Raw genomic sequence first — 20,079 nt, forward strand, 5'->3', positions numbered from 1 at the left:
GAATTGGGATCAGTTCATTCCTTTCCCATGGGGTAACTTGTATAAATGTAATTCTATGGTTTCATAAAAGCAGGTCAAGTTTCTATCCCTGGGGGTCTTTTGGCAATTTGAAGCATGGAAACACTGTTCCTGGCTACAAGTTCAAATCTGCATGTAGCGTCAATGGCGTGAAGAAAAAAATCAGTGAACAGCAGACATATATTCATCCTTGATTATAATATACACTTGTCAGAGGGTTCTTAGAGGGTAAAAATGAAGGTGTCAGAGCTCCCAAGTCATAAAATATTTTGAAACCATTTATACTTACTTACACTTTTTCAAAATATGTGCAGACCAGATGATGCAAAAAGTAACGTGAAACACGTTTCTTTTTACTTAGGTAACTAAACGCAAAGATGAACTTCTTACCAAACGTCATTTTACATTTATTATGTACAATTGTTGTGGGGTTTTTTTTGATTCCACAAGATTTAGATGAGGCAGAAACTTTTGAGTAGTCCCTGTTTTATAAGCTTCTTTCTACTTAGCAAAAAAATGCATGCATGCTTGCACTTTTACCAATGACGTAATGGCTTCACAAATGCCATGGAATGATTGAGAAAGTAATTGATTTCAATTTAACTGGACCTCTACCAGGTGTTTTCAAAGACAATTACAGTCTACTGAAAGAAGTGGTAATACACATCTCCTTATGTAGACCTACAGATTAACCCTTTGACCTCATTCCTAACTCATCTCATTGATGGCAAAGCTTTTAGAAGAACAATCATTTTTTTTTTTAGGTTATGAAATTGTTTTCCTATCATTTATCCACCGATTTTAAAGGATATGCTTGCTCTAAAGTGCAAGCAGCAATGAAATAAACCAATCAAAGAAGTGGAGTAATGACATGAAACACGTTAAATGTCTTTCAACAATGTACAGATTTGAGTACCTAATAGTTTAATATCTATTCCATACAAATAAAATAATTTTCAGTAGATGTATTTTCCATAGAGAAATAAAAGTACATTTTAGTTATTATAAAAATAAAAGCCTAGGAAAATTAAGATAAGCTTTTAATCACTGTCCTAGTAACTAAGTAACATTGTATATTTTTAAATATTTAAGTATAAATTACTTCTCTCACCCTAAAATTAATTTTGAATATATTTTCTATTGTCATTCAGTAAAGCAGAATCTGTTTTTCATGTGTTATTTTATATTTCAATGAATCACAGAAAGCAAAATTAAAGCCAATTTTATTGGTAAATTGTTTGTCCTATAGCCCTTGTCTTACAAGCGTGTGTGTGTGTGTCTGTGTGTATACATACACACATGTACATATATGTAAAGGCTTTTCTAACAAAGATATTATAATTATTTAAGCATAAATACATAGACTACAAATGGGCTAAGGTTAATAAAAACAAAAATATCCATCACAAAAATCTCTAAAATAATGACAAATATTTTACACTTGTTGCACCCACGAGAACATCCATCCTAGTATAAAATGCGTGACTGGTAATATGACTATTAAAAGTGCTCCAAGTTATTCATTTAAAATCCAAAGGCACTATTAAACTAGAAACTGCCTAACTCAAGAAATAAGTATCATTTCCAAGAGTTAAACTAAAGAAAAAGTAGATATTTTAAACATAAAATAGAAATTACAATGTTGAGTATATCAGTATTTGAGCAGAGTTGTGATGGTTCAAAGATTTGTTATACTTTCAGTGATTTGCTTTGTTCCTACAAAAAATGTTTTTAAAATATGATTGTGAATAATATAGCCCATTTACTGTTGTATTAATAAAACTTCAGAATGATTTTAACAAAATACTTCATCTGCTAGATACGTGAATATAATAAAGCATTTCTTGATTAACATATTCTAGAGATTGATTCTCATTACTTTTCCTTGAGAAGTAACCAGTATCCTTTAAATTGAATTAGCAGATATTTCCTGCAAATGCTTCTATATGTTTCCAAAAAGTAATTCCCTTTCAACTAGCACTCTTTCTTTCCTAATGTATTTTGTTTGTCCTTGAAGAAAAGTATTTTTCCCCCCTCTTGTGACTGGAGGGTAATCTAATTACTTAGAAATATTTGATACCATATAAATCCAAAAGTAAGTTACGTTGTGACTTTTTAATACTTTGTTCACTTCTCCATTCATTTCTTCTAAGGAACGGAAAACATTTCTCAGTTCTTCAATGTTACTAACCAATCTATTTTGCTACCTATTTCAATATTTGCCTTGCAAAAATCATGCTGGAAAATCATATCCAAGTTTTTGTCAAACATATATAATACCTTCAAAATCCTCTGCAGCGTTATTATAAGTCTACGTATAGTTAAATTTATGTTCTTCAAATCATAGTAAATACTTTTGACTTCCTGCTAGAAACACACAGTGTGTTCCAGGTATTGTATTCATTTTATAATAATATGTTTTAGATGCTTTTTTTTAAAATCATTACTCTCAAATTTTTTTTAAAGCAACCAGGTATTCAGTGTGTTGCTGTGTTGTGGTTTTAGACACTTCGATATACCTACAAGAACAAAAATATAAGACTAATTAAATAATGACATAGTGAGTTTTCCAGTTTAGTAAGTTGTCTTTGACAAGTTCCACTCAAGTCACGTACATTTAATTGTGCAAAAGAATCCCAGCTTGATATCCTGGATCAACTCCAAGCCAATCTGAATCAGAAAGCAACAGAGGGCCACACCTTGAACAAAATTCAGTCATTGCCCGTTTCAATATCCAATTTAGAAAAATCTACATATGAATTTTTTTAATGGATAAATTAGAATCCTCTTCTCTTATAAAGTAAAGCCAAGTCAGAATACATTAAGAAATTTAAAATGCACCTGGTTCAAGATCCCTGATTTTGGATCAAGTGGCAATTTGGGTCATTCTCTATATGTGATTTGATATAAATGCATATATTTTTTAATTGGACATTTATCTGTTATTTTATTAAAATAATTTTAATTTCATAGTTAATTTCAAAAAAATACTCTTTCATTGACTGATTGCCTAATTGACTAATTTATACCAGATAGAAAATTCTGTTCATAGTCATTTGTACATTTAAATATAAAGTTAGTCATTAACTGTAATAGACTGACTCTTAAAAGATTGTCAGAAACCTTCTCAAAGTAAATAAGTGCATCAAAATAAAGTGATCTACCCAGTTAATCTAATAATAACTAATTACTACACCAAATATAAATATACTACCCTTGGTGTTCTTGTTTTCCAAAGAAATAATTTGGTAAGCTATCTACACTATTCTAACGAAGTCATTTCTGTGCTGTGACTTACACTAAAAAGCAAATATCAGCAATTAAAAGTTATTTTAGAAGACAGTTACGGTAGCAAAAGATTATTTTTGACTGGAAATACCTCTGACAGATTGAGAAGAAGGAGAGTAAAGGAATTTGACACGCTGCAGACTCACAGAGCTTCCGCTCTGCCTGAGAGATCCGTATCTGTGCTCATCAGAGCCTTTGATATTACACTTATCTAAGCCCATTAGGAGGGCTTTTCATTCAGGGTTTTCTTCATTAAAAAATAGATTATTGAACATACATAAAATGGAAAAGAGTCTCCTTAATGCAGTCTCAAACCCTGAAAATATATATATAAATGTATTTTAATGTATTCTTAGCTAGAATTTTTAAGCTGCAGCATCTAGACAAGAACATATATGTATGTGTGTGTGTGTGTGTGTGTGTGCATGCGCGTGCATGTGTGTGTGTATAACTGACCAATCATATTGCAGTAACTCAGCAGTTAAGAGAATCGCACTTGCCGGTACATGCTAAGGTCATTCTATTCTTATACCAGCTCAAATATGAAATGATAATACTTTATTTTAATTACATATTTAAATGTCCAAATAGTTAATATCCATTTTTTACATTTCCTGTCATTTTAAAGGTACATAACTTGATGTGACTTTTTATTTCTGGTGAAGAGTTTGGAAATGAAATCCTTGAAAGACAAAATTCAGGCAAAGTTTAACTTTTTTAGAGAACCGAGTAACAAAAAACCTTAAAATAGGAATGTTTAGTGAAATCTGGCAGACTCACCTGAACCTATTTAAAAGGCATACTTCAAACTATTTTCTTCAGACAAAGATTCAAAGGGAGACAGTTTTCAACCTGTGAGAGTTTCATTGCTTATTATATTTTGCAATACATGTGTTCTATGTTGCTAATACAATGCAATTTAAACGATTATTTTACTTAATTAACAAAAGCAATTGTATGAAACAATTTAGTTAAATAACTTGGAAAGATAATACTAATTGATAGTCAAAGTACAAATTGTTTCTAAAATAGCAACTACCTGCTTGCACTTTAAGCTAATTTACAAATGCTACTTACATTCCAAAAACAAAACATCAAATGAAAAACAATAAAGCATATTATGTTTTTGTATGCTGGTGAATCACACATGGTAAATCACCAAAGAGGAGACTGATTTATGCTCAAATCCAGCCAAGACTTTAATCAATATTGGGTGTCACTTCTCAGGAGGTTGGAGAAGGTAGTGAGGCAAAAAGAGAGTGGCTAATACTGGTCTCAGTAATTTATATGCTATTTCCGTGAAACGTAGCAGATTAAACAAAAAATCAGAGCAGATTTAGTCTAAGAAAAAGAAGGTTTAAAAATTCTGTATTAAACGCAGATACCAAAAATTTATGTCAGGGAACTCTGAAAATAAAAATTAACCTGTCTTGTAGCTTATTCTACGTAATATTTGAAGCTTCACAAAATAAAATGTCATCTGTGCAAATCAAATTGTCTCTCAGAGCATTAACTAATAATCTGTGGAGTTCAGAAAGTAAACCATCTTCATAACTATGTGAACTTTTAACAATAATGACTGATATTATTGGAGACTAACTCCAAGAAAAACAAGAAGTTTGAAAGATATCTAAATAACTCAGGAATTTATATTTTGCACTATAATTTGATTGAACAAGGTAAATCCTACGTGAGAACAGTTTTCAATTTTATTTATATATTACTTATTAAACTATAATTTGCTAACATTTTTAAAGTATACAGATATTGGTGATGAAACTAAACTTCAGTTTTCATATTTTAGGCCTTAGTCTTCTAATTATGCCTTATTCTTTTTGAAGTGTTATAAAACGAAACATTAGGCTTTATAGGAGCCATTAATCACCTGTAAAACGAAAATTTCAAAAGCATAGTCTTTCTTCATTTGAAGTAATTTTTGAATTTCTCTGTGCCAAGCGTCCCAATTATCTGTTAGAAGTGAATCTGTATTTGTGCTGAAACTTTCTGTATCAATGCATAAGTGCACAAGTCCGTGCTATTGAAAAGCATGCAACGGGGCAAATGTTAAATATAGACTGCTTCAGTTTTTGCCATCTTTATTGAAACTCCTGGCAAAAAAAATAAAGCCAAGAATTAGAAAACATTTTATACTTCTTATACTAAAATTGCATTCGTATATTACCACTGACCAAAAAAGACTTGGAAAGTCTTTCAATTTGCTGTCCATAGATGGTATTGGCTTCCAAGAAAAAAGAATACTGTTTGTGAATATATGTGTGTATATATATATATATATATATATATATAATGTCTGATAAAACTGGAATCTATTCAAGTTAAAAAAGCTACAAATCTAGGGCCACATAGGGCCCAAATCACAATCTTGTTTGAAAGATCCTGAGACAAAATCATCTTCTGGCGAGACTCAGAAAATAAGCATTTTAGATAACAAAATAGAACAGTCACTTTTTATTACCTGAATTCATGGAAAATTGAATCCCAACCCAAATCCACAAACAAGCAACTGACTCATACAGAGGCTTAACCATGTACATAATTACTTTTCTTTTTTTATTGTTGTTTAATGGTTACCAGTTAATTAAGTGACCTCTGTTGCAACAGCCAAGTTCATGCAACTAATGTTTAGTTTAAAAATAATAATTGGAGGAAGCTGATCAAGGTCAGACTTTGTCCTTCGACAACTTTTAAATATATTTCCTTACATTTTCTTTCATGTTTTGAGACCCTTACTTTCCGCTTTACTATCAAGCAGGTGATAGTCTCTATTTCATCTCCTTGTGGTAATGACAGATGGCTTCAACATTTATTCTAGTTTTCATAGATAGCATACTGATGCAATAGCCCCAAGCAAATTAAATCCACTCTAAGGTTTGTTACTAACTGACTGAGCCACTTTGAGCAAGTTTATGAACCTTCTTTTCTTTAACATCATTTTGGTTCTTCAGATTCCCTGGTATCTAAATGCTATTAAGAAACATAATTAGATATATGCTCTGTAAAAATCTGAGAGTGCTAAGATTTGATGCTTCTTGTACAGTGTGTCTATGCTATTTTACACAGTTTGCCTTTTTGCACAGTTTCTCTTATCCTCTGTATAAATTATTCCTTTACATAGTCTCTTAAGTAGCCAGAGGAGAAAGACACCAGAATGAAAGAAATCAATATATCTAGGTGAATGAAAAAGGATCTTGATGGCAAAGGCATAAACTGGACTTGAATGAAAAAGTAATTTTAGTTTTGTAAAATCAAGATGCAAAATATTTTAGGTATTGCCTTCAAAGGTAAGAAATAAGACAATAACACTTGCAATTATCATTAAAGATAATAATGCATTACAATGCAAACAGTATATTTTGGTGAAAGGGAGTTCAATCGTAAGTTTTCTGTTTTTGTAGTCAGTGGCAGAGTTAGGAAAACCTAGGTGGACATCTGCAACTACACATCTTCTAAGGTTAATGCCTCAAGTATTTGCATGTATTTAGGTTTGAGCAAGTCGTTGACAGAAGATCAAAATGCAAGAAACTTACCACGTTTAACTTAAAAATAACCTGAAATAGAGTTTTAGAAGAACACTTTTAATTGTAAAGTATTAAGATCAGGTGATTGAAATGCAATTAGCGTATGGATGAGATATTTTTGCAAGGATAAACAGTTCTACTGGATTTAACTTATCTTGGCTCTGAAAGTTTAAACTTCAGAGCTGTTGTTAACCTCGGGGAAAAAAAAGATTAAAAAATTTTTGCTAAGAACTTTAAGAATATTCTCGCTCCATATGGCAAGGACTTCAATTCCAAAGTCTAAGCAAAAATTTCAGGGAAAAGAAATCAAGGGAATAATTGTAAGAGATGTAACACTCCTACTTTACATTGATTATACCGTTGCAGTCATTTTAGGAAGTTTTCTCTAGCAATTTTTTGTGCGTTAGGTGAAATAGCCATTAATCACCTAGTACAACGTATGCTGTTAAGAAACACACAAAGAGGATTCAAGAGCCCAGTGGTTTGATTACTAAAGAAAAAAACAGTAGCGCTTCACCAATTTACTGGATGGGTAGACAATTTTATAATAACATATCTGAACTGGCTTCAAATTTCACTAGCGTTCTTTATAACAACTCCATAACAATTTTCTGCCCTGATTCGGATAGTTTAGTAATAGATTTTTTGGCAAATATTTTATCTTCCGTACATCCAGGTACTCTGATTATCTCCATAAATGACGTTTACTGATCAAGATCCCCCCTCAGTCTTTACTGCCACCTGTCCATACTCTTGGGCACGCGCGCGCGCGCGCACACACGCGCGCGTTCTCGATATTCACCCCAAAATAGTAGAGATGAAGGTTCAAACCCAGACACACACCCATGCCTCCATACAAAGAATGCCAAATAAACACGGGAAAGAGTTTCTGGCTAGGTCAGGAAAGGACATTTGCTGAGTTGGAGTTTGAGTCTTTTTTCGTTAGACAGCATTTCAGGGTCACTAGTCAGGAGTCTTCTTTCAAGGAAGAAATGGCTAGGGGCTTTTTCACCCCGGCTTCCTTCTGGTCTCATCCTCCTCTTAGCTTCCTACCGCAGTTGCCCTAGCTCTACTAGAGCACCCACCCTAAAAGAGTAAAGCTCAGTTCCTTCTCCCGGTCTTTAAACTTATTTGGAGGTTTACCGAAGCCTCCGCGCAAATTTTGCGCGCAGTTCCCACGCGCCCGCTTCTCGTCTCCAACTTTCCCTCCTTGCTTTCTCCCAGCATCTCTGAACTTTTCCCTCTCCGGAGAACGGTGGGGACAAGGTGGAACTATGAAAGCGGGTGGACTGATCATTTCTACCCCGAAACTGACAAGTTACCCCACTCCCGCCCCCTCTCGGTCGATCCTCCCCCAGTGAGCGTTCATTAGCATAAAACTGGTCTGGCCGGGCTCCCGGTCCCGCGGCCTCCAGGGTTCGCGCGCTTTGCGGGGCTGGGGAAGCCACGGCACCGGGTATTCAGGTCCGCAGAGCATCCCAGTGCAAAGCCTGCACCTGCTTATTGCGTGAGCTACTAACCTTGAAAAAAAAGAAAGAAAGGAAGAAGAGAAAAGAAAGAAAGAAAAGAAAAAACAACAGTTTGGAGAGAGCGAGCGAGCAGCGAGCTGTGGTCTTCCTTCCCCATCTTTCCAGTTCAGCTTCCAAGAGTCAGGCACGCGGTCACCTCCCCGTACAGAAGGAAACCTGCTGGTCCCCTCACATCTGCCCTGGGGCAAATGTACCCTTTTATCTCCCTTGCACACGCACACGCTCACACGCGGACACAAGCACACATGCGCGCACACACAGACCCCTCCCCTCGGCGGGCTTTCTCTCGCGGCTTCGGGACTGAACTGGCTGCGGGTCCCCCGAGATTGCCCCAGGCCTCTCAGTCTCCGAGGTCGTCCCCCTCCCGACCTCCAAGTGGCCCACTCCCTAGGCTTCCTCCCGGGCCCCTCACCCGGAGCGCGTCTTCGCGCTCCCCGAACCTTGCCGGGCAGGGTCACGACCTCTCCCGCCCCCGGGACGCTGCTCGGCGCCGCAGACCAGCCCCGCCCGGGCCCCGCGGCTTGCGGTGGAACCCGGGTCCGAGGGAGCGCACACGAGGTCAGTGGCGCTGAGAGGGGTCCCCAGACCAGGGCGCGGCCCAGGCGGGGACTGGGGCTCCTGTTACGGCACCATCCTGCTCCTTCCCTCCCCCTCCGCCCCGGGGCTTGGGGTTCCCGCGTCCCGCAGCTGCCAAGCCCCGGCACCCAGGAGGGCAAGGGGCGGATCGGGCCGGAAGAGCGGGATCTGAGCAGGGTGAGGTGCCAACTTCTCAGACGGCCGAGAGCGGCTGGATTGCTCCGAGGAAAGGGAGGAGAGGGCCGCGCTCACCGGGGCGCGCGGCTCGCGGGCGCGCTGAGCCAGCGGCGCTGGGAAGGGAGTGAGGAAAGGGCAAGGAGGCGGTTGGGGAGGGACCCAGGGTGGCGGAGGCTGCCCCCCGCTCTTTACCTTGCGTTGGTGCAGTCATTGTAGAGGGTCTCGAAGTCCTTCCTGGAGATGAGTTTGCAGCGGTTCACTCCGGGCTGGATGGCGCCCAGTCCCCTCAGGATGCGAACCTGTTCCACATTGCACACTACCGGCGTGATCTCCAGCCGCTTCAGCTTGGTGTAGACCGTGTGCAAGCCCCCCACCAAGTGCTTCAGGAACAGGTCGAAAGCCTGGGGCAGGCAGATCAGCTCGCAGCCCTCCACCGTGAAGGAAGCCACTTTGGCCCCCCTCAGATCCACCATTTTGCACTCATTATTCTGGGGGGTGTTTTCCACTGGGGACGGGGTCGAGTACACGGGTTTCCCGGGGAGGGGGCCGCAGCTGCTGCTGCTACTGCTACTGCTGCTGCTACTGCTGCTGCTGCTGCTGCTACTGCTGCTGCTGCTGCTGCTGCTGCCGGTGCTCGCGTTGATGGGGGTGCTGGAGGCGCCGCCGCCGCCAGCGCTAATGCTGCCGCCGCCGCCGCTGCCGCCGCCGCCGCCGCTCGCGGTCACCAGGCTGGGGTTGCAGTTGCTGCCGCCGCCGCCGCCGCCGCCGCCGCCGCCACCGCCGCCTCCGTTGCCCGCGCTGCCGCCGCCGCCTCCGCTGCCGCCGCCGCCGGTGGAGGTGACTGTGGCCGCCACCGCCGCCGCCGCCGAAGCGATGGGCTCCGGCCGGAACAGAGTTGGCCCTGAGGACGCTGGGGGCCCGATGGACGGAGCCGGAGACGAGGTCGCCGAGGAGGTGGAGGTGGTGGTGCCGGAGGAGGAAGCAGACGTGGAGATCGGGGGTTGAGGGGGGACCAGCTGGGCCGGAGGGATCAAAGCCGCCGGCACTGCCATGGTCACATATAAGGGGAAACAGAAGGAGGAGAAGAGAGGGGAAAAGTTGCCACACACCCCGGGGAGGGGAAGGGGGAAAAAAGAGGGAGAAAGAGCTAGGGGACAACAACAACGACAACTCCAGGAGAGAACGAGAAGAAGAAAGGCAGAGAAGGAGGAAAAAGGAGATGAGGGTATGAAAGAGAGAGCGCAGGAGGGGCGAGCGCGAGAGGCGCTCTGGAGAGAAACGCACAAAAGTGTCCCGCAAGTCGAAATGCGAGTCCTCTCCGGGGGCTGGGATCGGGGGCTGGTTTGGGGGGGGGGGGGGGGCGGGGGCGGGGAGGGTCTGCTGTTGTTGTGTGGGTCCTGCTCTAGCACAAAGTTAAGGATGAAGGTGAAAAGGAGGAGGTTTGAAGGACTTGGGTTCTCCCTGGCAAGTACATTGATCAAAGATTGAGAGGGGAATGACAGAGAGAAAATGAGCTGAAAAGTGCAGGCTGCCGGCTGGACGAGTTGTTGTTGTCACACGGTGCAGAGGGGAGGAGCTCCGGAAACTTGAAATACCCTTTGAAGCCGCAAAAACCTCACTCACTAGTATTAACCCAAATTATCCAACCAGGAACTCGGAGCAGAGACTCCGAGAGCGCGAGACAGAGGAAAAGCGAGTGAGCAAGAAAAAGAGGAGGGGTGGGGGAGGTTAGGGAAAGAAACTATGGGAGGGACGGAGAGGAAAAGCGGGGACGCAGAAGTGGCGATCGGGAAAGGAGAGGGAGATCAATTTCTCTTCTCCTACCGTTAGATTGCGTGTCTAATAATTCCATTTCGTCCGCGACGACTCGTAATTTTTTTGCCAAAACCTTCTAAGCAATCGCCTGCCAACTTAAAGAGGAGCCAGAGCGCTCCGAGATCTCTTTCAAGGATTTAGGATATATTTCCGTTCGTTTTTGCAATGAGATATAAATGAAAACACATCCCCTCACTTCGTGATTATTAAGAGAGTATTTTGAGGAAAATTTACATGTAAGCAAAGCGTGTGTTTTATGCATCTCATTGTTTTTATCTCCCTATTAAATTATTTATTTGTATAAAGATACTGAAAATTCCAGGACAGTTTTCAAGTTGTGGGGGAAAAGTCAGTTTGAAGTCGCTTAGGAATAATGGAATGCTCTGTATTCAGTTCCTTATTTCCTCATAGATTGTGGAAAGAAAGAATTGCCTGCCCTGATGTGGATTGCTCAGAATAACTTCACTTTTGCCCCAAAGGCAGGTCAGAAACGCCTATTATACCAACAGACTTCGAAGAGATCAGGTACCCTTGAAGATTTAGAAAGTGGAAAACAAGAAAACACTGATTTTTCTTACTGAAAACTCTATAATTAATTCACCTGTCTTGCACAGCAACCAACTATCCTCACGTCCTTTGAGACCCAAGGCTAGTTGCTAATGTGTTACATGAATAACAATATTTTTTTCCTATTTGAAAAGTATCAGTATTTTGGGCAAGTTCTTTTCTGTTTGTCGGTGAAAATGTGTTTTGCAAATAATTGAAAGAAGAAAAACAAAGTTCACTAGCTGCCTTGTAAAGGCAGACAGGGCGACTCTGCTTAAAAACCACGTCAGGCTGAGTTTAGACTGCCTCTCTTCCTCTTTGCTTCCCTCTCTCCTTTTCTTCCCTTTTCTAACTTGTTGCATGGAGGTATTTATTCAAGGATTTTTGACCAATATATGATTTGAATATAGATCAAGTCTGTTCTCTGTTTATATCTTCAGGAATCTTAAATAGTTAGGCTTTAAACCTGTCTACACATGTTCATTAACTTCACTAGAGAGAAACAATGCTTTAGCACTTGACAGATTTCAAAAATAAACTATTAACGTTGGGTTCACTGTCTTGAGAAATTTCATAATGAAGTTTCTGGGATTTGATGTTGAAATTATTATCATATTCTCTTTATTATTTTAATTCTTTAGACTTTTTGGAGTTTGGTGTCAAAAGGGGTAGGGAATATCTACAGAGAAATATGACATTGTTGAGTAATTTGTGTAAGTTTCTGCTAAACTTTTTGGGACACAAGTTATATCAGGAGGTTTCAAAATTCAGAAATTTGAATCCAAAAAATTGATTGTTGCTAAAAAGTAGGTAAACTTCTACAAACATAGCTAAAGTTTACACAGTTGTTTGGCCTAGTTACCCAATGTATTTTAATATATTCAGAAGTAATTTATATTAACCTTTCGTTCCTCATATCTGTCCAAAATTAAAATTAGCGATTTGATATATATTACATACATCAAAATACTTCTTTAAGTGTTTACACATGTTCTGGAAGATATTACCTTTTTGAAAAATGCCAGATTACTATGTTAATGAGCAAAGGAGAGGAAGAAGATGATTAAGCCCTGAAAAACTAATTTTATTTTGGAATTGCATGCAAAACTTTAATAAATTCCAATAGTCTTTAAAACGCTAAACTACGGTTTCTTCATTTTAATTTCTAGACCCCCAAATGAATAAAATTGGATTTAAATGCTGAAAATCGGCCCTTAGCATTCTCATCTCTCACATTTCCTTAAACTGTCACTCACCCAATACCTGCCACATTCGGAAGCCACAGACAAGAAGTAATGATAGCTGACTAAGCCATAATCCCAACCTACTTCGAAGCAAACTCCAAATTTTCTGCTGGGAAACCTGTGCCTCCCAGCACACGCGCTCCATTCAAAAGCAGGGCTTGGGGTGTCTGCCCCCACCTGAATGGGAGCTTCTTCCCCGCTTAACCCCCCTCCTCAGGTCTCTAAACCGTTTCTAGGAACTACCACTTACCCCCTTGATCAAACAATAGGATGAGAAAAAGCATCTAATGCAAATTAAAATCTGTAAGAAAGCAAAGTCTCAAAAAATTTTGATTTCTTTCTCTCCTCCTTTTTTTCTTTTTTGAGAAATGTTACCAATGATTAAGGCAAACAGTCTTTAACAACAACAGATAAATCAACTCTAGCGACATTTCAAATTTTCACTCTTTCCATTGCATCTTTAGCTTTCAAAGCTTTTGTCTTATTTGTTTATTGTTTTTACATTTCTGATTGTTTCAGATCCTCTCCCTCCACCTCATCTTCTCCAACCTGCACTCAATTTGCATAAGCAAAACTCAAAGTACTGTAACTGATATTAGAAAATTCTCCCTGTGTTTTGTGAAGACGTATTGTGCTGAAATCAATAAGACTGTTTAAAATTCAAAGACCTGCAAATCGTTCTGTTTGTCCTTTGATAGGGCCTGTGCTGATTAAAATGCTACCAAGAAAGCTTAATTGCTGCACTAATTAAGAAGTCTTTAATTTCTTTCCTAGGATATCGTTTGAAGCTGAGCTTGTACCAGTTCAGGGAAGGTATTTTCTTCCCTCCCTCTGCCCCCTCCTGGCCCCTCCCCTCCCCTCCCCCTTCCTCCGTGCCCCCGACGATATTCCTATGAATGGGAACTAATAGAGAGCGTGGTCTCAGATCTCACCGTCTATTAACAAAAATCGGCCCAGGATACAGAGTTCAGTGCAGTATGAAATGCAGCTTTGAGAAGAGCTGTAAGGTTGCAGGAGACAGTAAGAAAATACAGAGTAGCTGTTGCAGCAAAAGTCCCGGTGAATACCTGGATGACAACAGGCACTTTAGCCCGATGATGAGGGCATCCTGTTTGGTTAAAAGGGGCAGTGACAAGGAAATGCTTTTATTGAAACAGAGAAACATAAAAAACATGCTTTCAAAACCTGTGGTTTAAAAAAGAAGAATAGATCTGTAGAAAGGTGGACTTATAGTTGGGATTTGGTAAGTATCCTTTTATTTTATGAGTCTAAAAACATGAATTCTATGGGGATTTACTTTTGACCCTTTTTATAACCCAGGGAAGCATAGCACTGTATTACATCCATTCCATCCTCATCTATTGACCTATTTTATTCACTGATTTCTCAAGTGGGGAAACTGACTAAATGATTTCACAAAGCTTTCTCTGTAATCAATAGTCATTTTTTAGCTTTATTCATGCTGCATTATAATTCTGGTAAATGAGTGCAAAGTAGAAGATTGTAAGAAAGATACAAATATTGACAAAGCCAGGATAAGTCATGTCTTTAAATCTTCAGAGTTTCAATATAGCCATTGATAACAGTTATTTGAAAGAAAGATTTAAAATGCATATTTCATAGAGTATAAAAAACTAAAATGATTGAGTAACTTAAAGGTAGTACATATTGGAATGTGTTTCTTGAATATCTCGAAATTTCCTGAACGCTTTGAGTATTCTCTTTTTATAGCATCACTAAGTGAAACAGAAACAATTTGGGCAGATGCAGAAAGGGCAACAAGAAAAGATTCATTACAATTTTATTCTTTTAATTTTTTCCCAAGTTCTCTTAGAAGCATGCACAGAAAAATACAGATGTATACTTCAGATCTATGCTGAATTCCTTTCAGTGACAGGACAAGGAGATAACATGCTTAATAGATTCAAAGGGAGATTTACCATTCCGAGCACGACGTCACTCTAATTATGTTTACTCTAATTGAAAGCAAGGTTTTTTGGAATCTGAAATTACTTTCAGAATTTTTTTTTAAATAATGCAAGTGGATCAAATGTTGATCACAAGCATTTCAATCTTTCAAAATGTATTGGAAAATTAAATGAAAAGTAGAGTTTGGTACAAACAATGCCCCAGGGCAAAAAACAACTAACACTAGATTTTCCAGTCCAGCCATAACACAAATCAATTTGAGCACACTTCTATGGCCAGACTGCCAGATTGTTATGACTGCTAATTTACTCAATCAAAGAGTGCATTAGCACACCCGGCACAAATAGCTTTAACAACAGAGTGCACTTCTGAACAATTCTAAGATAGATCACAACGGAGAAGTAAAGGGGAAGGACATTTTTACATCTGCATATTTACTAATGGACCTGTTTCCTTAATAGAAAAAAAAAAAACTGAGATGAACTTCAGGCAGAGGTTTATTAAAGACCTATCCGAGTTTGGCAAATCTAGAAAGATATCAGGGTACCAGGAGTTCACTGACTTTGTTAAACATTTCTCAGGAGAGAGTCCAAAATTGATGTTTGCACTTCAGTAGTAAATCATTGAAGATGGAGAAATTATGCCAAGTAACTCTCTCAAGCCTTTTTAACTCAGACACATGGTCTCACCAATCAGCTCAGCAGATAAACCTCGACTGCCTTAAGCAAAGACTTCTCTACTTTTACACATTCCGTCTCTGACCTCCCCACTTAGGGTTCCAACTTCTGACTTTTAGTGACTCGCACTTCCACAGTCTCCCTCTCTTTTCCAGTCCCCTGCCTCTCCTGCAGCACAAGGAATAAGACTTTTATCTCACTGATACATTCTCTAATCAGGCGCAGAGAGCTTGGTGATAAATTATCCAAAGGATAGAAGGTAGGGAGCTGAAGGTGAACACACTGTAACTTGAAGCACTCTAACTTTATATTACAAACTTCCATTCTTAACAAAGAAGTGGTTAAAATGGTTATAAACAACTCTGACTTGTTTTACAGCATGGAAGTGTGTGCACTATATATATGCTTACTGAACACATCCAGTAATTTTCTGTTCACATTCGTGTTTACATAGATCTCAGAGACAAATGGCACAATTTGGCACCACTGTTCCTCCCTCCCTCTCTTCTATCCTCACTTCCTTTTCTCCTGGTTCAGAATGAAGGTAACCTGTGGCTGAAAATACTTTGCTTGTTATGGAGCATATTTTAAGAAATCTCTAAACCTCTGTCAGGGGAGGGAGGATAGTAGCAAAGAGAAGAATAGTTACAAAGAAAGAAATTATCGTGGAATTGTTTTTCTGACCCCAAGCTATATCATTTCCATGAGAAGCAGTCAATTCTCCCCGATAATTTAGTTATACTTACCCATCAGTACTTACTTCCAGTGTAAGTAGCCTAATTCCATCTGTGGGCTGGTACTGAGAGTTGCACAGCCAAATATTCGATAAAAAAACAAACACAGTGAGATCATTTTAAAGTTGGAATGTAAAAGGAAGCAGCAACAAGAATAATATAAATTGAGATTAACTCCCTTCATCTCTTAAATTGGGCCATTGTGAGAGGAATGGCAGACCAGATTGAAATAAGGTCAAAAAGTCAGGCAGGTATTTAAATCCCTAGTTTTCTAGTAAATATTCTACCTTTGATTGTACATTTTCATATGTGGCATTTTCTAATTCTCATGCTACTTTCTCTTTAAATAACCAAAATCTCATTTTACTCTAAAGAAAACCTGTATTAAAACATATGAATTGCTAAGAGATACATAGTTGGGCATGGGGGTTGGGAGAAGTCCTATGTAGTATAAACACATATTTACTATTGAAACATAAATTAGCGTATAATTTTGTAATGTTAGGAGAAATGTGTTAAACTATAAAAGCTCCTATTGATTCACTGTCTGCTTTGTTGTTGTTGTTTTAACTTATTATCTTGGTCCTTTTTCTTTCTCTTTGCTTTATTAAATAAAAGAAGAGGTCATTGTCCAGCAAATAGCCTATAAAAATTGTTCTATTTGAAGTCAGAAATTTCAAGGATTGTTAGAAAAGACTAAACTGTTTATTTATTTATTGCCCTTCAGAACAAAGAGATTTTTTTAAAAGTTGAAAGAATAACAATTGCCACCTTCCAGCCTGAGATCTTGTATGTCAAGTTTCAGCCCAGAGCAAATTTTTACAACAAGTTATAAACCCCCTGTAACAGAGGGTTTATTATAATGGAAGTGCTGACACAACCTTAACTATAGCGTTGTAAACGGCTATGCTATAATATCCATTAAGCAGAAAGAAAAATAAGCTGGCTGATCAATAATTTATACAAAGAGTACCAACTGCAGACATAATAACTGTAATGTTTGCAAAGCAATCTCTCTGCTCTCCAGGCTTAACAGTAAACGCAAACTAGCAACGCTGTTAATTTCCAACTCCTACAGATAAGAATACAAACAAATTACTTAAAATTATATTTTGCTCAACATTTAGCATGCCTCGATGGGATAAAATAAAATTTAATTATGATGCAACTTGTGCCGGATGCAAAGCTGTTTTGTTTTCCAGCACATTTTATTATGAAAGGACATTCATTTGGAACATCAATTATGGGGAAATAGTATGTTTCACTGAGTTGACTTGGGTCAGACAGGCTCTTCTAAGAGTTATTCAGACATGGAAACAGATTGACACTGTTTAACTTCAAAGAAAGTTACAGGGTTTTACAGAGCCACAACCTGAAATACAATACTGCAGGCTCTGATCCGAGTCAACTGTCAGTAAAAACACACCTTGTCGTTAGAGTTCATGGGAAAAAAGACATTGGTTTGGAAAATGTGGCCATCATTAACATCTAGTGAATCTTGGAGAGCTCAATCAATGATAAGCCTCATTTGCATGGAAGCAAGATGTGTCGTTTCTACCTAGTAAATATAGATCATAAAATGTGAGCATTATTTTCTTTTCTGGAAAATTTTGAAAAAGGTATTTTCGTAGACGTCCACAATTATTACTGCTTTGTTTTCTATAGTGTCCACATATGTGGAGGATGCTATTGTGATATTTTTGTTCCTGTTGACGGCTTTTGAAGCAAGAAAAGAAGATTTGAGAGGAGTAAAAGAAGGAAATAGGAGAACTGAAGGATCTCAAATTGCCCACTCTGTATATACTTGAGGTTGAACCAGATTGTACATTTCTGAGGTTCACATCTCCATCAGTCTTTTTGTCTGTTCATTTCCTGAGGGGGTGTGGAACCCAGCAGAACGAAGAGACTTTGCTATCAGAGTTGTAAAATGGTGTATTACCCTGTGAGCAATTGCACTTGGAAAGGAACCAGTAATTTATATGAGAAGTGTTTAAGATTGCCTGCTCACCCAGTGATCCATGCCAGGTCAGTTCCAGTAATGCCAGAAAACAAAAGGAGGTGCACATCCCTGGGAAAGGGACACCTTATACGCCTTAAGAGCTTGTGAAGGGAAGCACTAAAATGCCATTTTCTCAAATGAACTGGTCATTACCATTTAAAATCCTGAGGGCCGTGGAACTGGGGAGGAGAGAAAGAATTTTTCTTTTGATTTAACAGGCCTCTGAAGTACTAGTTTTAAGGGGGAGGTGTTTTGTTGTGATTGTTTCAGCCCTACGCTTCAGCAAAGGTTACATCTTGAAACAAAAGTGCGGTTTTTAACAATGAAATGGAAAAGGTTGAACACCATGGCTCTGAGAATGTACTTGGCCCATTTTAAACTTAGAAATTGACTGTTTTAAAAATGACCAGTACAAATAGTAACACAACTGTCTATTAATAATATCTATGCCAGGTTCTAAGTTGTTGTTAATTTTTTACTTGAACAGATTTTGCCAGACCAACCCCTCACGCCTCCAGTTTTCAAGAGAGGACTGTGAGATACTGGCAGGGTGTTACATTAGAAATCACTTTCTGGGCCAGCCCTGGTGGCCTAGTGGTTAAGTTCAGCATGCTCCATTTCAGCGGCTGGGGTTCGTTCCCAGGCATGGACCTATACCCCTCCTCTGTCAGTGGCCATGCTGTAGCAGTGGCTCACATACCAAAAGAGGAAGACTGGCAGCAGATGTTAGCTCAGGGCGAATCTTCCTCAGCAAAAATAAAAAATAAAAAAAAAAATCACATTCTTCATAGCGCTTTTTATTGTTGATCAAGTTAATCAACGTACAGGCTCTGAGTATACAGGCACTTGGGGAGAGTTTGCACTGTTGCCATCCTCAGGCATGTGCCTTCCTCATATGCCATACAGTCATTTTAGTTTTTTAATCAGAGTTCAGTTCATGCACATGTCCAGCATATCTTCACTTGTATGTTTAGAGAAGAAACTAAGAAAGGGACAGTTTCCTATATGTCAGGATTTTTGATTTACTGATTGGCTGAAGATTCAGCACATCCAGGAATCTTTGCTGATTTATCCCTATGTGTGGTAATAACTTTCACCATGCATTCCAATGGGTGAGGTAATTGTCTTATGCTTTTCTACTTGTTGATATGGTTCTCTTCAGGTGGTCTCAAGTAATTTCTACTCCTTTTGGATAGCTAGTATAATGCCTAACACTTGCTGGGTGCTCAATAAATGTCAGCTGGGTAATTAAAATTGCTTTTATGTTATGCCATCCATTCCCTTCGTCCCCAAATTGTGTAAACTGCTCATTCTCCAAGTCATGTGTTGTTTGATTCAGACCAGGATATTAAAGACTAACAAAATTTTACATATGCTCATTTCTGTTGTAATGTACTGCTAATTTAGGAAAACTCTCAAGGCAAAAATCCAGAGATGCTAGTAAATTGGGTTTCAAAGAGCTGGAAAAGAGAATCATAGACCCATAACAAAAGCTCACATCTGACACTGGTACAGAAAGAATCTTCTTAGTCGTCCAAGGAGCCACTGGGGAGGGTTGAGTCTTCACCAAGACTGAAAATATGTGAGGCTGTACTCTGAAGTGCTGCTACAGATGATGAGGACAGGTAGGTTTGTTTGTGAAATTCTACCTACCAAATGTGAGTAAGAAGGAGGCATGTGCAACAATTTGTACAGTCTTTACTTTAACCACCATCACTTTAATGGACATAACATTCTCTGTTATACAAAGCATACTTTTTGTGTGTGTACTGACAGTATACTCGTTGCTGAGGATGTAGAGAAGAAAAAGATACTCATCCTGATCAGACTTTCATATACATTCTCTCAGTTGAGTCTTACTGCCTTAACTTCATTGAAATTGTGTGTTAGGGGAGCCTAGAAGATTATTTAATCCTAGGACTGCAGATCTCATCCTGCCATTTCCCTATCCGATGAGGATGCCAGACATCACAAATTGTTCTCAGATCCTTCCCTGAGAGCTCAGAGA

At 39.0% G+C, this 20,079-nt stretch overlaps 1 protein-coding gene and 1 long non-coding RNA gene across 2 annotated transcripts in view; one reads left to right on the forward strand and one right to left on the reverse strand.

Annotated features, from left to right (window-relative positions):
• Window positions 1–10,662, reverse strand: part of DACH1 (dachshund family transcription factor 1) — a 407,431-nt gene extending 396,769 nt beyond the window's left edge. Inside the window, exon 1 of the mRNA XM_008517937.2 lies at window positions 9,320–10,662. Coding sequence (XP_008516159.2) covers window positions 9,320–10,179 — 860 coding nt within the window. The 5' untranslated portion in view covers window positions 10,180–10,662. The remainder of the gene's footprint in view (window positions 1–9,319) is intronic.
• A 43-nt stretch (window positions 10,663–10,705) lies between these two features.
• Window positions 10,706–15,187, forward strand: LOC139076478 (uncharacterized). Its single transcript, XR_011528127.1, has 2 exons — window positions 10,706–10,823; window positions 11,354–15,187. It is a non-coding gene; the product is annotated as an uncharacterized lncRNA (long non-coding RNA).
• The last annotated feature ends 4,892 nt before the right edge of the window (window positions 15,188–20,079 follow it).

The sequence above is a fragment of the Equus przewalskii genome, chromosome 16 (assembly GCF_037783145.1).
Source record: "Equus przewalskii isolate Varuska chromosome 16, EquPr2, whole genome shotgun sequence".
Lineage (NCBI taxonomy): Eukaryota > Metazoa > Chordata > Mammalia > Perissodactyla > Equidae > Equus > Equus przewalskii.